General features: G+C 37.8%; 1 protein-coding gene and 1 pseudogene across 6 annotated transcripts in view; both read right to left on the bottom strand.

Annotated features, from left to right (window-relative positions):
• CSPP1 (centrosome and spindle pole associated protein 1) overlaps window positions 1-15,648 on the bottom strand; it is a 103,525-nt gene that overhangs the window by 86,398 nt on the left and 1,479 nt on the right. For 4 of the 5 annotated variants that reach the window (XR_013994697.1, XM_081069783.1, XM_081069785.1 and 1 more), the window contains exons 2-3: window positions 7,580-7,688; window positions 5,529-5,628 (exon numbers count right to left, since the gene is read on the bottom strand). Coding sequence is in view for 4 of the 5 variants with exons in the window: in XM_081069783.1 (XP_080925909.1) it covers window positions 5,529-5,628; window positions 7,580-7,678 (199 nt within the window). In the remaining variant the exon portion in view is untranslated. Of the gene's footprint in view, window positions 1-5,528; window positions 5,629-7,579; window positions 7,689-10,441; window positions 10,587-15,648 lie in introns of all 5 variants that reach the window. The other variant, XM_081069784.1, reaches the window with a different exon arrangement.
• On the bottom strand, window positions 8,516-9,740 carry LOC308506386 (large ribosomal subunit protein uL4-like; annotated as a pseudogene). The gene has a single exon. The product of its transcript is annotated as a large ribosomal subunit protein uL4-like (transcript).

The raw sequence follows: 15,648 nt of genomic DNA, 5'->3' as shown, positions 1-15,648 counted from the left end.
ACTACCCTGTGATCCAGCAATTCCAATTCTGGGGATTTATCCAAAGAAATCCAAAACATTAATTTGAAGAGATATATGTACCCCTATATTCACTACAGCATTATTTATAGTAGCCAAGATATGGAAGCAACCTATGTGTCCATCAACAGATGACTGGATAAAGAGCTGGTACATATACAAAACAGAATATTACTCAGCCAAAAAAAAAAAAATGAAACCTTGCCATTTGCAACCACATGGATGGACCTAGAGGGAATTGTGCTAAGTGAAATAAGTCAGAGAAAGACAAATACCACATAATTTCACTTACATGTGTAATCTAAACAACAAAATAAATAAACACAACAGAAACAAACTCACAGATCAGAGAACAAACTGATGGTTGCCAGATGAGAGGGGGGTTAACGGGATGGTGGAAAAGGCGAAGGGATTAAGAAGTACAAATTGGCAGTTACAAAATAATCACAGGTATGTAAAGTATGGCATAGGGAATAAAGTCAATTATATTGTAATAACTATGTATAATGTCAGATGGATACTAGACTTATCAGAGTGATCAGTTCGTAAGTTTTATGTCTAAATATTGTTTCACACCAAAACTAACATTATATTGTATGTCAATTGTAATTTTAAAAGTTTTTTTAATTAAAAAGAGAACTAGGAATATCTTTTGTTCCAATGAGGTGACTCTGGGTGGGCTCCTGGATGAGGGCTGGTCACTGGAAAGACGAAGCCATGATTAGAAGGTTGGAATTGTCAGCCCCACCTTCCATTCTCTTGAGAAGGGAGAAGGGCTGAAAATGGATAATGACCCATCATGCCTACGTGATGAAGCCTCCACAAAATGCCCAAAGTACAGGGTTCAGAAAGGTTCCAGGTTGGTGAGCATGTGGAGGTGCCAGGAGAGTGGTGTGCCAGGAGAGAGCCTGGAAAGCTCCGCCCCGTCTCGCATACCTTGCCCTACGCAGCTCTTCCATATGGATGTACATTTATATCCTTTATCACATCCATTTACAATAAACCAGTAAACGTAAATGAACCGTTTTCCTGAGATACGTGAGCTGCTCTAGCAAATTAATTGAACCCATGGAGAGGGTTACAGGGACGGACCTCCAATCTTTATCCGGTTGGTCAGAAGCACAAGTGAAAACCTAAGCTTGCGACTGGTGTCTTAAGAGTCGGTAGTCTTGTAAAACTAAACCCGTAACCTGTGGGACCTGATGCTGTCTCGGGTAGACAGTGCCAGAATTTATTTGAATTGTAGGACACCCAGATAGTGTCCGAGAATTGCTTGTTGTGGGGAGGGGAAACCTCCACATATGTGGTGACCAGAATGTCAGAAATGTTTTACATAAAAATGAAGGAGACACACAGGAAAGAAAGATGCACGAGGGAAGAAGAAGGTTTCTCCCTGCATAAGAAAGAAAAAGACTGCTCAGTTTTTCCTTTTCAGAGGATCACAAAATTTCATGCTATATATACTTCTGTACTCTTTATAACTGTTTCACTGTGTGCATGTTTTTTCTTCATTTCTTAAATGAAAAACAAAAATCAAAAAATACCTTCAAATAGGGCAATAATCTCTTCCTCGTCATTGAGTCAGAAACTACATTTCAAAAGCAGTTGAGTCGAAATATATGTGTATATGAAAAAATGTTGAAAGTACTGGCTGCATTATTTCATCTATTAAAAATGTATTCCAGGTTATAAAGTATCAAAATCAAAGGGATAATGCTCAACTTCTCCAAGGGAAAATTCTCAACTTACCTAAGGAAGAGAAAGGATGAGGAGATATAATAGACCTAAATTTTAAAAAATTAATGGGAGCATTTCTCAATAGTAATGGTTATTAAACATGAAAATGAGTTAGTAAAAAAAAGTCAAAGACTTGTTGAACAACAATAACAACAATCACAAATATGCCTATTATGGCTTAAGGAGATAGACAATGTCATTCGCTTTTAAAGATCATTTTCAGCTGACTCATAATTTTATTCAACCTGAATAAACTCCTTACCAAGGACATCATTTCATGATTTTATATGGACTAAATCACGTATATGCTGGGTGTAATAAAGAATTTGGCTAGCCTTTGTCTCTGGTCCCTGGGGGTAACTTTAAATCCTTGGACTTTTCCAAGTGATGGGAGCGTCTTTGTTATTCATGGCAGGTCCCTACAACCATACCTGATAGTTCACACTAATAAGGTGACTCGTGGTAACCCCCTAGATAATTTATGCTAAAGAGATGACACAGATGAGGACTGGTCACACAAGAATGACCGACCACGTGACTAGACGGTGGACCTTTGAGCCATCTGACATCAGCCTGACCTCAGGGGGAAGGTAGTAGGTCTGGAGACTGAGCCCTGCAGGCAATGATTCAATCAGTCGTGCTTACACAAGGAACCCCTAGTAAAAACTCTGGACACCGAAGCTCAGATGAGCGTCCCAGTTGGCAATAGTCTGTATATTGTCACATATTGCTATGTGACAGAGCTTCATGCTGGGACCCTCCCAGACTGTGCCATATGTGTCTCTCCCTGTGGTTGGTTCTGATTTGTATCCTTTTGCTATAATAAAACTGTAATAATAAGTATAGCATTTTCCAGAGTTCTGAGTCATTTTAGTGACTTATCAGACTTGAGGGGATAGTGGAAACCCCCATATTTGTAGTCAGCTGGTTGAAAGTGAGGATGGCCTATGGACCCTGACCTTGCAGCTGGTGTCTGAGGTCAGAGAAGTCTGGTGGAGGACTGTGCCCTCAACCTGTGAAGTTTGGACCAACTCTGGGCTATTGGTGTCAGAAGTCATTGTAAAGCTCCTCAAATTTTTCTGTAAGAAGTATTAATGGTGGGAAATGAGCCAGATGGATAAACATTATCCATACGGTCAAATTCATGTCAAAGAAATGAATTTACAAAATCATAAAAATGTAGTGTTACATGATTGTTGTACTATATATTATTGCTAGCTACAAGGTTTAACTACTCATTCAAAGTATGGTATCACAGCTTTAATTCAACATATAATTTCCAAACTTGACCTTTATTATCAGTTTGTTTTATAATTGCTGGGTGAGATCACCTAAGTAAACTCTCTATTGCCAAGTCATTTTACATTTTTCTTAATATCAAAAATTATACAATGGCCTCATTTTAGGGCCACAATTATTCAGGCCAGAAGTCAGTAACTGAATATTTGTTAGAGGTATAAAATTAGTCAAACGATATATTATTCTTTAATAAGACTCAGTGTGCATCAAAAATAATTATTGCTTCAGTTGGCAATAAAAGAAACATTCCATGAAAATTAAATTCTATACACCCAAGAGAATTGTTTATTTTTGCAATGAGGACCTTCATTCATTCATTTGAAATATGTTTTTTAAGCAGCGACATGCCAGGCACTGTGGTAGGTAGGCAATGAATACACAACGTCAGGCAAGCTGGCATGCCATGGCGGCCCAACAGAGAGCTCAAGTTCAAAACTATTCTTCAAGGGGAGTGCCATAGGAGCACAGGCAGGAATGGCCAATACAATCTCATAAAAATGATAAAAGGGTAAAGTGATCACACAGGAAACCAGAAGCTCTTCAAGAATCTGAAGCAGAGACTAACGTGATCAGTTTTGTTTTGTGGAAGGATATTAAGGGCAGTGCCGAGACTTAGTAGAGAAAGTAGACCATAGAACAAAAGAACACTAGAAAAAAAATCTATGTGAGAGACAATGGAGGCCTACATAAAATAATGTCTGTGCACTTGGAGAAAAGTAAATTTATTTGAGGTTTAGGCATTAGAATTCACTGGATTTGTGTAATTACGTGCTATGGGTTATAAAGGGAAGAGAGGAGTCAAGGATGACAGCCTGCTCACTGGAGCACGGAAAGTTTGAAAGGAATAAAGTAAATTTTGCAGATGTTGATTCTGATGTCATGACACACAAGTATAGATGTTCAGTAGGAAGTGAGATAATTGGGTGTGGAGATCATAAAAGAAATTCGGAATGGGAGTCATGAATACACTGATGGTTAATAGAGCCGGTAAGTGGATGAGGTCACCCAAGGAACATATGAAATGAAAGAGGGCCCAAGACAGGGGTACCAATTCAGGAACAGGCAGAGGTCACTGTCTATACGTTCGACTTTAAATTCTCCATCATTTGTGAATGCAACAATAAAAGAATAACAATGTAATTCTCAAAAATAAAAAACCTAACTTTTTAACTTTTAAAAAGATGTAAAAGAGGTTGGGAAATTTATATTGTCTGCCAATTATATGCCAGTCATCTTTTCATATGTATTCAGTTATTGCCACATAATCTTTTAAGGTAGATGCCATTCTTAAGATGAAGAAACAAAGAGCTTAAATAACTTGTGTCAGGTCGCAAAGGCCCAAGAACCACAGTCCAAAGCAACTTGTAATCGCAGAATTTCAAAGTAATTCTGACTGACCTTAGTGCTCGAGAGAACCTACCACTAAACTTTTAAAATACTATGTCTTGAAATAATCAAATGTTTGATTCATCAAAATTTAGGATTAAAAGATAATCCAACTTCTTCATGGTTCAGATAAAGAAATTTAGGGCCTTAGAGATTAAGGAACTTAACCAAAATATGTATAATTCTTAAGCTCACCAAAGCTGTATATCAGCCAATAACTTGTAAGAGAAACAGGATTGAAAGTGTTATCTATATATCTGATACTAAAAGTACGATGTTAACTTTCAGCAGTTTTTCTAGTAGAGAAAAACTATTCAGTCTCTTAGTTAATATCTCCTTGTACCCAGTGACATACAAATGCAACTCAGCTAACAATTTAGGACTGAAAAACAGTCCACATGAGAACGAATGCTTTAACTAAATGAACTTATCACATTTGACTTCCTTTATGTGAAAAAGTTTCAAACATCAAAAATTCACAGGATAGACTTTTTAAAAATTCATACCTTTTCTTTTAAAAGAATGTATACCTACCAACAAGCCAAAGTGTGGTAAAAAGTTTCCAGATATTTTCCTATCAAACCATATAGTCAAAGTATCAGTATAGCTGCATATTAACTTCTTTACAAGTCCAATATAATTATCAAGAATTAAAATGGCCTTTCACCAAATAACGTTGTGTTCATTAAGCATGTCTTTGATTTTTAAATAAAACCAAGTCCACCATTTTTATTCCACAATTACCATACTTTCTTTCTCCCTCGCTCCCCCTTAACACACACACACACACACACACACACAGTCTCTCTCTCTCTCTCTCTCTGTCTCTCTCTCTTCAAATTTTTCAATTTTTAGTTATGTTACACATACTTACTGTTATAATTTCCTTAAGTCATAACCAAGGCAATAACATTTAAAAGGTTCTCAGTATACATTTCACATGTAGTCCATACCGTTATATGTAAGATTCCAGAAAGGAAAGTTACCAGGATTCCAAAAATACCTTTTTTTTTTCTGACAAGGCAATACTCTTTCACAACAGCCTGCTAAGAATATCTTAAAATCAATTCAGCACATTAATGACATACCTAAGGAGCCCTTCGCCTGTTGACTGTTTGGTGGTATGTTTTCCTTCGCCATGGAGATTAATATTTTACTGTTTTCAGAAAGCTTCTCTGATGGCTTTCCCTGAAAGAGACATAATATTTACAAAAGCAGAGGAGGGAAAAACGTCAATAAAATATACACTTCATCTCAGTACTTTTATTAAACAACTTGACAAAATTACACAGAATGGCATAGAAGAAATTTACATGTAAGGTTTGAGGAATTAACCAAAGGTATTTAATACTATAATAATTGTTCTAATATTGAGCTCATTCACTCATCAACAAATATTCACTGAGCTCCTACCAGGCACTGTCCCAGGCATTGGAAATACATGAGTGAAAAAAAACATACAAGAATCTGCTATCATGGAGCTTATAAACTATTGTGGAAACAATAAACATAGTATGTAATTAATTTATGTAATATGTAGAGAGTGACAGAGAAGGGCTATGGAAAATATAGAGCAGGATAAGGAGGCCCAAAAACAATGGGGGAGAGACCACAAGGCCTCACTGAGTCGGTGATACTTGAACTTAAAGACTTAAAAATTACTGTTCATGTACTATTTGATATTAGAAATTAGAACACAGCTGTATTTAAAGCAATGTAATAACTCTTTGAAAACACTGTAAGCTAGTTCTAAGTACTGGAGAGTGGTGAAGAGCGTGGACTTTGGAGCTGGACATGTGAAGGTTCCAACCCTGATCCACCAGTGTGTGTATCTGGACAAATTACTCCACCCCTGTAAGCCTCACTTTCTTCCTTGATCTGTAAAACAAGAAATTCCATCTACTTGCCAGAGATATTATGATTAAATGAGATAATACATGTAAAGTCCTTGGCACACTCCTTGTACATGACAGATATCATGGAAGGAAGACAACCGAGTATGGTGGTTAAGAGAAGAAGCATTGGATTTAGGTTGCCAGGGATCAAAGCCTAGTTCTACTAACTCTATCACTTTAGTCCCATTTAGGTAATGCGACTTCCCCATGCCACAGTTTACTCATTTGGAAAATGACAATAATGACAGTACTTATCTCACAGATTCATTTGCAATGTCACTGGACCCTCCTAAGACTACGCCTCATCCATATTTAGCACAATAAATGTTAGCTATGGAAGTCCTTTTGTATTGGGGTGCCCATATTATTTACCATCTCAACCAGGATACCTTTGTCCAGGACAAATGCTAAACCAGATGAGACAATGGGACAACAGGTAAACTAGGACTGTCTTGGGCAAACCAACATATATGGTTACTGTCATTATAATGGACCACATGGCACACATTAATCCACGTCCTGTATCTCATTACATAAACTGAGCCATGAGAGTAGGGGTGACTTCTGTCTAGATTAGTGCTATATTCTCAGAGCTTAGCACAGTACTTAGCAGTCTCAATAAATATTTGCCAAGTAGACGAATCACTCTTTCACCAAAAATACACTTGATCTTAGCCAAAAGGCCGAGAAGCGACCTTTCACCAAAAATAGAAAAGTTTAAGAAAGCTTTTCCAGACACTGCTTTCAGAAACATTTTAATAAATTTATATTCTGAAAAACAAGTGTACAAAGTAAAGCAAAAACTATTCTAATAAATTCACTTTTGTAGATTTCAAACAAAAACTTAAATAATGATTCATTAAAATTTTAAATAATGATTTAAAATAATGAACTTTTCCACACAGAATATAAGAACTTGCTTTTATATCTATTCTGTTTCTATTCGGAAAATCCGTTGTACTAAGGCTTATCTCCTAATCATTTTATGAACCACATAAAGCACTTATTAAAACTCTAATAAAAGAGGAGAAACTGGGAGATAAAACTCCACAGAAGAAAAACTGCCTGCAGAACCACTGAAATCTTGTCCAGAGTCAGGCTCTCAGAGGCAGAACGCCAGCACAGGCAAACTAAAGCATGAAACTGAGACTTCCCACCTGAACAGGATGTTTTGCATTTGCACGGGACTAATCTTCAGAGACAATTTTAATGAAATTTTGTTAGAAGAAAATGATTAACTTTACCTTCATTTCCATGTATGGGGGATCCCTTTCCAATTCTGCCTTGTCTTTGGCCAATTTGGCTTTTTGCTCTTCAATAAATTCATCCAAATTATGAGCCATTTTGCAGATACTAGAAAAAAACAAGAAGCCCACCTCAATGAGCACAGCTATAGCTATATAAGAGTATGTTAGACTGTTAATATGCAGGCTTAGTCGACATTTAGTATTCAATCTCATTTATCAAATTGAGAACTTCAAACAAGATTGAGTGAAATATGTCTGCCTGCTTTCTCTCCCAACTCCCTCCAAAAATCCTATAACATTCTTTAAAATATCTGAAAAGAAATAGGAAACAGCCACCAACATCCCTCCAACCCACACACACCGCACCCCCCCAAAAAAACCCAACTTTGAACCTTAAGCCAAAGCACCTTTTTAAAAGTTTTTTAAAACTATTTGAAGGTAATCTTTAACTTACAAAAAAGTTACGATAATAATAATACAAAGAACAGCTGTATACTTTTTACCTATTCCCCATTGTTAAGATTTTGCATCACTTATTCTTTCTTACGGTATTCACACAAGTTCTCTCTTTATACACACAACTTTCTCTAAAATTATTCAGAAGAGTAAATTACATATATCATGGCCCTTTACTCCTAAACGTTTCAGTGTGAATTAAGAACTAGATTATTCTCTTATATAACTTCAATACAATTATCAACTTCAGTAACACTGATTTTTTAATCTATTCTCCATATTCCAATGTTGTCACCTGACCTAATACTGTCCTTTATAACATATTTTTCTCTCTCCAGTTCAGGATCCATTCTAGGTCAGTTACTGCATTTTATTATGTCTCTTTAGCCTTTTTTCCCCCATGTTTCTTTAATCAGGCTTTTATTCAAAATTAGCTGTGCAAAGTGACTGGACTTTTACAGAAAAACAAATTTAAGTTTATGCCCCAGGCTTTTCTTCTGTGGTGGGTTTCTTTTCTGCAGGCTTCTCAGCTGCTGGTTTCTTGAGAGCTGCAGCCTTTTTCCCACCAAAGGCTCATTCTGCTTCGGAACATCACCAGCCTTCTTTCCTTTCTTCCCGGCTGCTGGCCTCTTGCCTGGAACCCCCTTCTCATCAGCTTTGGCTTCTTGCGCTGCTGCTGCTGCTGCTGCTTTTTCCACCCAGAGCTGCCTGGTGAAGACTGGCGTTCCGGCACATGGTCTTTCCATGTGGGTTTAGCTTCAAGGTGATTCTCAGGTTTTTCAGTGAATTCTTCTTCAGGAGTCTGCAACAAATCTTCTTGCGTGGTGCTCGGGGGGCTCTTTGGACCTCCGGGCTTTTCAAGATTCTGCTCAGGTCTGTATTGAGCATGTTGTGTGTGGGAAGGTTGTAGCTACTCTTGAGGGAGGCAGCTTTACGGCGAGTGCCATACAGACCTTCTAACTTGCAGAAAGCACTTTTGGTCTGACGGCAGACATGGCCCACGTGCCCACCAGGATAAGTTTCAAATGCTCAGTTTGCTTAGATTAAGCAGAGTAGCTCCAGGGATGTTTCCGAAGGCTTTGATGATGCCGTTGTCCTCCTTATAGATGACGCAAGGTCCCCTGCGCTGGATATGACAGTTTCTCATTCTGCCCTTGCCAGCTCTCATTCACTGAGAGGCATAGACTTTTTTGACATCATTCCAGGCCTTAAGCTTCTTAAGAAGCAAATCAGCCTCCTTGGTGTTCTTCAGCCTTCAACTGTATCCTCAACCACCAAAGAAGTTCAGGAACTTGCTCAATATGGTGGATTTAGACACGACTAGCGCTGGTAAGGCCGAGGCCGCCAGGGCAGAGCAGACGGCATATCGCTTCTGTGTTGTGTTCATTCTGAGGTGTCCACGGCACCAGGTTTGGGTTGGTGCAAACATGCGGCCCCCACGACACATTTTGCCAAAAGCACCCTGGCCTGAACTCTGGGAATTCGAGCCACAGCTCTGCCAGGACCCACGGCTCAGCACTGGCTTGATGACCTGCTAATCCATTGACAGCACAAGGCTGTTGTTCTCGTGCAAGTTGGTGTGAACAGAGTTCACAATATCTGGTTGAATGGGAGCTGTGAACAGAGCAGGCAAAGCGACATTTTTGGCAGATGACTCCCCATTTTCGGAGTATACTGATGTCAGTGAAGGAATACACGCCATGGTGGGGACAGGAGATGGCCACGCTCCTCTCAACCCGGTGGCTCCCACAGGAAAAGGTTCTTTAGATTTCTTTCGTTTGGAACATTTCCACAACCTTCCACTTGTACGACACTGTTATTTTTTAATACAGCCCACTCACCGCCACCCTCCACCTTTTTTCATAGAATAGTCTTCATTTAAGGTTTGCCTGATGTTTCTCCATGATTAAGTTCAGGTTACGCATTCTCAGGAGAAATACTTAGATGGGATGTGTCCTTCTCAAAGTGTCAACAATCAGAGACACACGATGTCCACATGCCCTTATTAGTGATGATAGTTCTGATCACCTGGTCAAGACGTTGTCTCATTTCTGCACTACTGTTCCCTTGCAACTAGCAAGCGGTCTGTGAGGAGATATTTTCAGACCATGCAAATATCCTGCTCCTGATCAAAATGTCTGACATTTAGCATCAATAGGTGATTCTTAATTAACCCACTCTTTGATTCTAGATGGCTGCAAAATGCTAATTTTCCAAGTCCACCACTTCCTGCGTATTTATTTACCAGTAAGCATTTATTTAACCATTTTATTCTAAGACCCCTTTCTTCATCTGTATTTACCGGCTTATCAGTCTGAATTCACAAATTCCTGTTTTCAGTAAGCCCTGGAATTGTTTTTAAACCTATAAGCTGTTGTTTTTATTGAGGAATAACTTACATACCATAAAATTCACCCATTTCGTGAACAGTTTCCATGACTCAGAATGATGAGTCATTCTGTTGGATGTGTAGTAATGTCCCACTGAGGCTTTCCCTTGCATTTCTCTAGTGACTATGATGTCGAGCATCTTTTCACGTGCTTGCCATCTGTAGAGGGAGCCAAAAAAATGTATACACATTCTAAGACAGGAAAACTATATTAAAATTGTAATACTCAATTCATACTGATACCAAAGGATGAATGCAAGTCCCGTTTGATTTCTGCGATTACAAGAGGTGCTCAAAGTGGTTACCATCAGCATCCAGACACTTCTGATGATGGCTAACCACTGCTTGACCAACACCGACCAGAGTCCATTTGTATACATTTTTTTGGCACCCCCAGTATGTAACCGTTGGCAAAATGTCTTCAAATCATCTTCCCATTTATTATTGAGCTGTAAGATTTTTTTATATATACATACTAGATACAAGTCCTTTATCAAGCATGATTTGTAGATATTTTCTCCCAGGCTGTGGTTCTTTTTTTACATTTTCCTGATAATGCCTTCTTTTTTAAGACTTTATTTTTTAGAGCAGTTTTAAGTTCACAGCAAAACTGAAGGGAAGGTACAGATTAACCATATGCTCCCTGCTTAGACTCCCCCGTTATCAACCTCCCCCTCAGATTGGTACATTTGCTATAATCAATGAACCCAGATAGACACATCATTATCACCCAAAGTCCACAGTTTACATAAGATGATATTTTGTGGGTTTAGACATATGTATAATGACATGTATCCATTGTAGAATCATACAAAGTGGTTTCACCGCCCTAAAAGTCCCCTATGCTCCACTTACTTATCCTCACCTCCCCTCTAATCCCTAGCAACCACTGCTCTTCTCACTGTCTCCATAGTTTTTTGCCTTTTCCAAAATGTCATATAGTTGTTATCATACAATGTTGGCTTCTTTGCATTACTAAGGCTTTTCATTGTCTTTTCATAGCTTGATAACTCATTTCTTTTCAGTGCTGAATAATATTCCATTGTCTGGATGGACCACAGTTTATTCATCCATTCTTTCACCTACTGAAGGACATCTTGGTTGTTTCCAGGTTTTGGTAATTATAAATAAAGCTGCTATAAAGATCTGTGTGACGATGTCTTCTTAAGAGCAAAAGTTTTTCATTTTTATGAAGTCCAATTTATCCATTTTTCATCAATTTTTAATCATTCATGCTTTTTGTGTCATATGGAAGAAATTCTTGCCTAGCCCAAGATCACAAATATTTTCTTCTATGTTTTCTTTTAGAAGTTTTATAGTTCTCTCTCTTATGTCTATGATGCATTTCAAGTTAAGTTTTGCAAATGGCGTAAGGTAAGGGTCATCAAGGTTCAGTGTGGACAGTTATTCCAGCACCATTTTTCAGAAAAGACTATCCTTTCCTCAGAGAACTTTTTTAAAAATACATTTTTCAAAAATTCATGAAACTTAGTGACGAACTGGATTATGTGGCAAGAAAGGTGCCACTGATGACCAAAATTTCACATCCTAGTAAAATTGGGAATCCTGGGCAGAAATGTTAGAAGAAGCTGGCAGGCTTGGAAAGGTTTGGTTTAGATATGCTAACTCGGAGCTAGTAAGACAAGCTAATGGAAATTTCCAGCAGATGGTTAGAAGTTCAAGACTCAAATTCCAGGAAGTGGACAACATTACAAATGTTTATTTACGAGTTAACTATTTGAAAGATAATAGTTGAATCTGTGGTAAAGAGCACAGAAGGGGGACAAAAGAAATGACCCAGAACTTAAATGCTAGGCAACGTTCACTTGAGGAGGTGACTGAAGAACAGAAGCTAGAAAAAATACAAAGGAGAAGTAATAAAAAGAAAGATATAACGAAAACCAAGTCAACATAATTTGTGGAGAAAAAGAGATACGAGAAAGAACCAATCAGCAATATCAAAGGCAAGAGTTAAATTTTAAAAACCCACTGAACGTAATGTTTGTGGAATAATGATTAATTTGTAAAGCTGTAGAAAAGCAAGCTTTACCTAAAAGAAATATGTTAAAACTTGTATCAATTAAGTGGTACATAATATGAACTTCATTCTATTTACTTCCATAAAGAACACTGATTTTAAACTATAGCTTTAGCAAAATATATTCCAAACCAACAAAAGTTAGTATGGTTTAGCCATTTTAAATTTTCTATTTATCTCTAAAGATTTTCCCAACGTAAAAATTAAAAACAACTCAACAGCAAACAATCGTCATGTTTTAAGAAATCATTTATTAAAATCCCCTAATTTTCCAAATTATTTTGTCTGATAGAAAAGATAATGTGATAATATACTCATATATAATACATATATTTTGCTATAGAATTTTATACAGAATTTAAGCAAAAAAGTCAATATAAAAAAAATAAGTAACAAGTCTCTTCCACTCTGAACTATCTAAGGCCTCCACATAATTCTGTTAACAATTATTAATTTAACATGTTCATTTGGTTGTTTAACCATACTTTGAAAGATGTCTCTTCTTGAATTTATGGATACTTCAATTTCCCTTTACTACAATGATTTAGCATCAATTAGGACTTCTAGAACTGATTTTACACAACAGTAACCATAATAAAACCCACTTTTAAACAATGGTAGTGAGTTAATATATGCCAAAGCTAAACCATGAGATTTATCAGGTATGTTTATGTTTAATCATTTCTAATTTTGTTCTACCATCTAATCTGATTAGAATATATTCTACTATTAAACTGAAGAGTCAAAGATACTACCGCTTTCTCCTGGCAATGCCCTCCAGACAAAGACCACCAGGAACACTACCCTAGTTAAACTAGATGGGTTTATTACTCACGGCATCAAGAAATGCATCCCTGAGGCCCACCATGGGGAACTCTGGAGTATTTTAGTAAGAGGGTGTTAGAAAAAACTTACAGGATTTGTGCTTGTGTCAGGTGATTCCGAGGAGATAGAGCTTTGCTCAGGGCTGAATGCTACCAGGAAGTGAGGGTAATTCTATGATTGGACAGTTTAGTAAAATCTGATCTACAGAGTGAGGCTAAAGCTGTAACTGGTGGAGGCAGCAGTCACTCATATTAAAGGGGATGTTTGGCATTTTGTGGCTTGGACAACATTCATGTTTTGTCTGTTTGAACACGACATGGAGTAGTATTGTTTTCCTCTTGATTCATCAAGGACACAAAGCAGGCCCATCTGATGTTGATATTCTGTGCAACTGTGTATCTTCCACAGAAGAACACCAAGCCTAAGCAGTTGTCTCAGGCCAGCACCTAGCAACACCAAAGGCTTGGCAGCTTCTCGCTGTCATGGCCACTTTTCTCTTTCTTACTCTTAAAAGCATGTGACAACTTACGTAAAACAATTTCAACTACAAAATTATTCAAGAATTACTTAGTGAATCAGAGACTGAGTTAGTGTGCACAGCCAAAGTACAAAATAGAGTAAGCATATTTATAATTCAAAAATTAAGGTCCAAAAAACATCAGCTAAAAGAAACCTAAGTGGGATTGTTCATTCTTTTACAACGTAAAATTACTCACCACTTTTTCAAGGTATTACCAAAGTTTATTTGTTTTTCCCAGTAGCTGTGTACATAGAACATAGATAATAAAGAGTTTTCAGGAAACGTTTAACTGAAAGACCTGGATTTAAAATCCAATTCCATCACTAATTAACTGTATTTGATTAACCTCAAATATGTTCCTTAACCTCTCTATGCCTCAGTTTCTTCATCTGTCAAATAGAAATATCCACTCCAGAGTTGTCATCAAGAAAAAACGAAATGATGCATTTAAAATGTATGGACCACCTGACACTTAGAAATCAATAAATCACAGCTGTTTTATTAATTCTTGTTATATTCTCTTAGTTTTTGTACACATCAGCACTCACCTTTGAAAAAGCCTCCAAAGTACATTGGGATTTAAATCACTAATAGATACTTGCTTATCATAATCCAAACCAAAATCGCTAAATCTTAAACTTAGGCCCTTTATGCTTATCATACAGATAGAAATATAAGCAGACCAGAACACATTCATGCTGCTAAGCCTAGGCAAATCTAAAAAGCAGAGAGGCCCCAGAAATAACTGAGTATGCCTGATTCCTTCTCCCAATTTCATCAATCACAAAGAAAGGGGAAAATGTAGCTGCCATCCTTTCCCCCTTGAGTGAAGTGCACATGCCCCTTCCATTACGGAAGCATGAGCAATGGAAAATAACTGCCCTCCTAAATCAGGGCTTTGTTCTAGATGCTAGGGAGGTAAAAAGTATAAGATGATCTTTGCCCTCGAATGTGAACACAATAATACCCCTGCCACAGTGGCTCATAGCCTTGCCGGACGGGGGCTTAGAGATTCAATGTGAGGTACCTATGAAGATCCAGTGGAGGTAACAATTAAACAATTTTAAACATGTCTGGAATTCAGAATAGAACCCAGGCTAAAAAAAAACATTTAGCAGTTTTTAAAATGATTAAAACTGTTAAGACAAGAGGTTGCCTAGCAAAAGAGAGCCTGGTATGGGAAAGCAGGACTGATGACAGAATAGCAGAGTGATAAAATATGGGGGTGCAGTGTGGGGAGGAGCCTGGGAAAGAGCCTTAGAAGAAAGAGGGTGAGGTGAACCAGGGCAATCTTTCTCATTTCCCATCGATCCAGAGATCTTTCTACCAAATACAAGGTGCTTAGTCTTTTTCACCTGGCTGATGACAACCATGAGTGACTTATTTCCATAGGCACCCCCAAATTTTGACAACTACTCCTAAAAGTTGCTTAACAAGTAAACGCCATGTTGCTGGGGGGGCAAGAGGGAGGTGGGTGTTAGGATATAGAGAGTGTGAATCCGGGCATACCGCGATGTTGCTGGGAGAGCAAGAGGGAGGTGGGAGTTAGGATATAGAGTGTGTGAATCCGGGCATAACTCGTTTTGTTACACTTTGCTTTACTGCACTTCACAGATGCTGCATTTTTAACAAATTGAAGGCAAGACCCTCCACCAGCAAAAAGATTACAACTGGCTTTACTGGGATGGTCTGGAACAAAACTCACAATATCTGAGGTATCCCTGTATAAAAAAGCACGATTCAGTCTGTTAGCACCTGTTAAATACACATCATAAACGGTGACCAAAGAGTAGCATACATTAGATAACCTTTGGGTAACACAAAATTGCCACAACACT

The sequence above is a fragment of the Rhinolophus hipposideros genome, assembly GCF_964194185.1.
Source record: "Rhinolophus hipposideros genome assembly, chromosome: 13".
NCBI classification, from domain to species: Eukaryota; Metazoa; Chordata; class Mammalia; order Chiroptera; family Rhinolophidae; genus Rhinolophus; species Rhinolophus hipposideros.
This window is presented reverse-complemented; position numbering and strand designations above follow the sequence as displayed.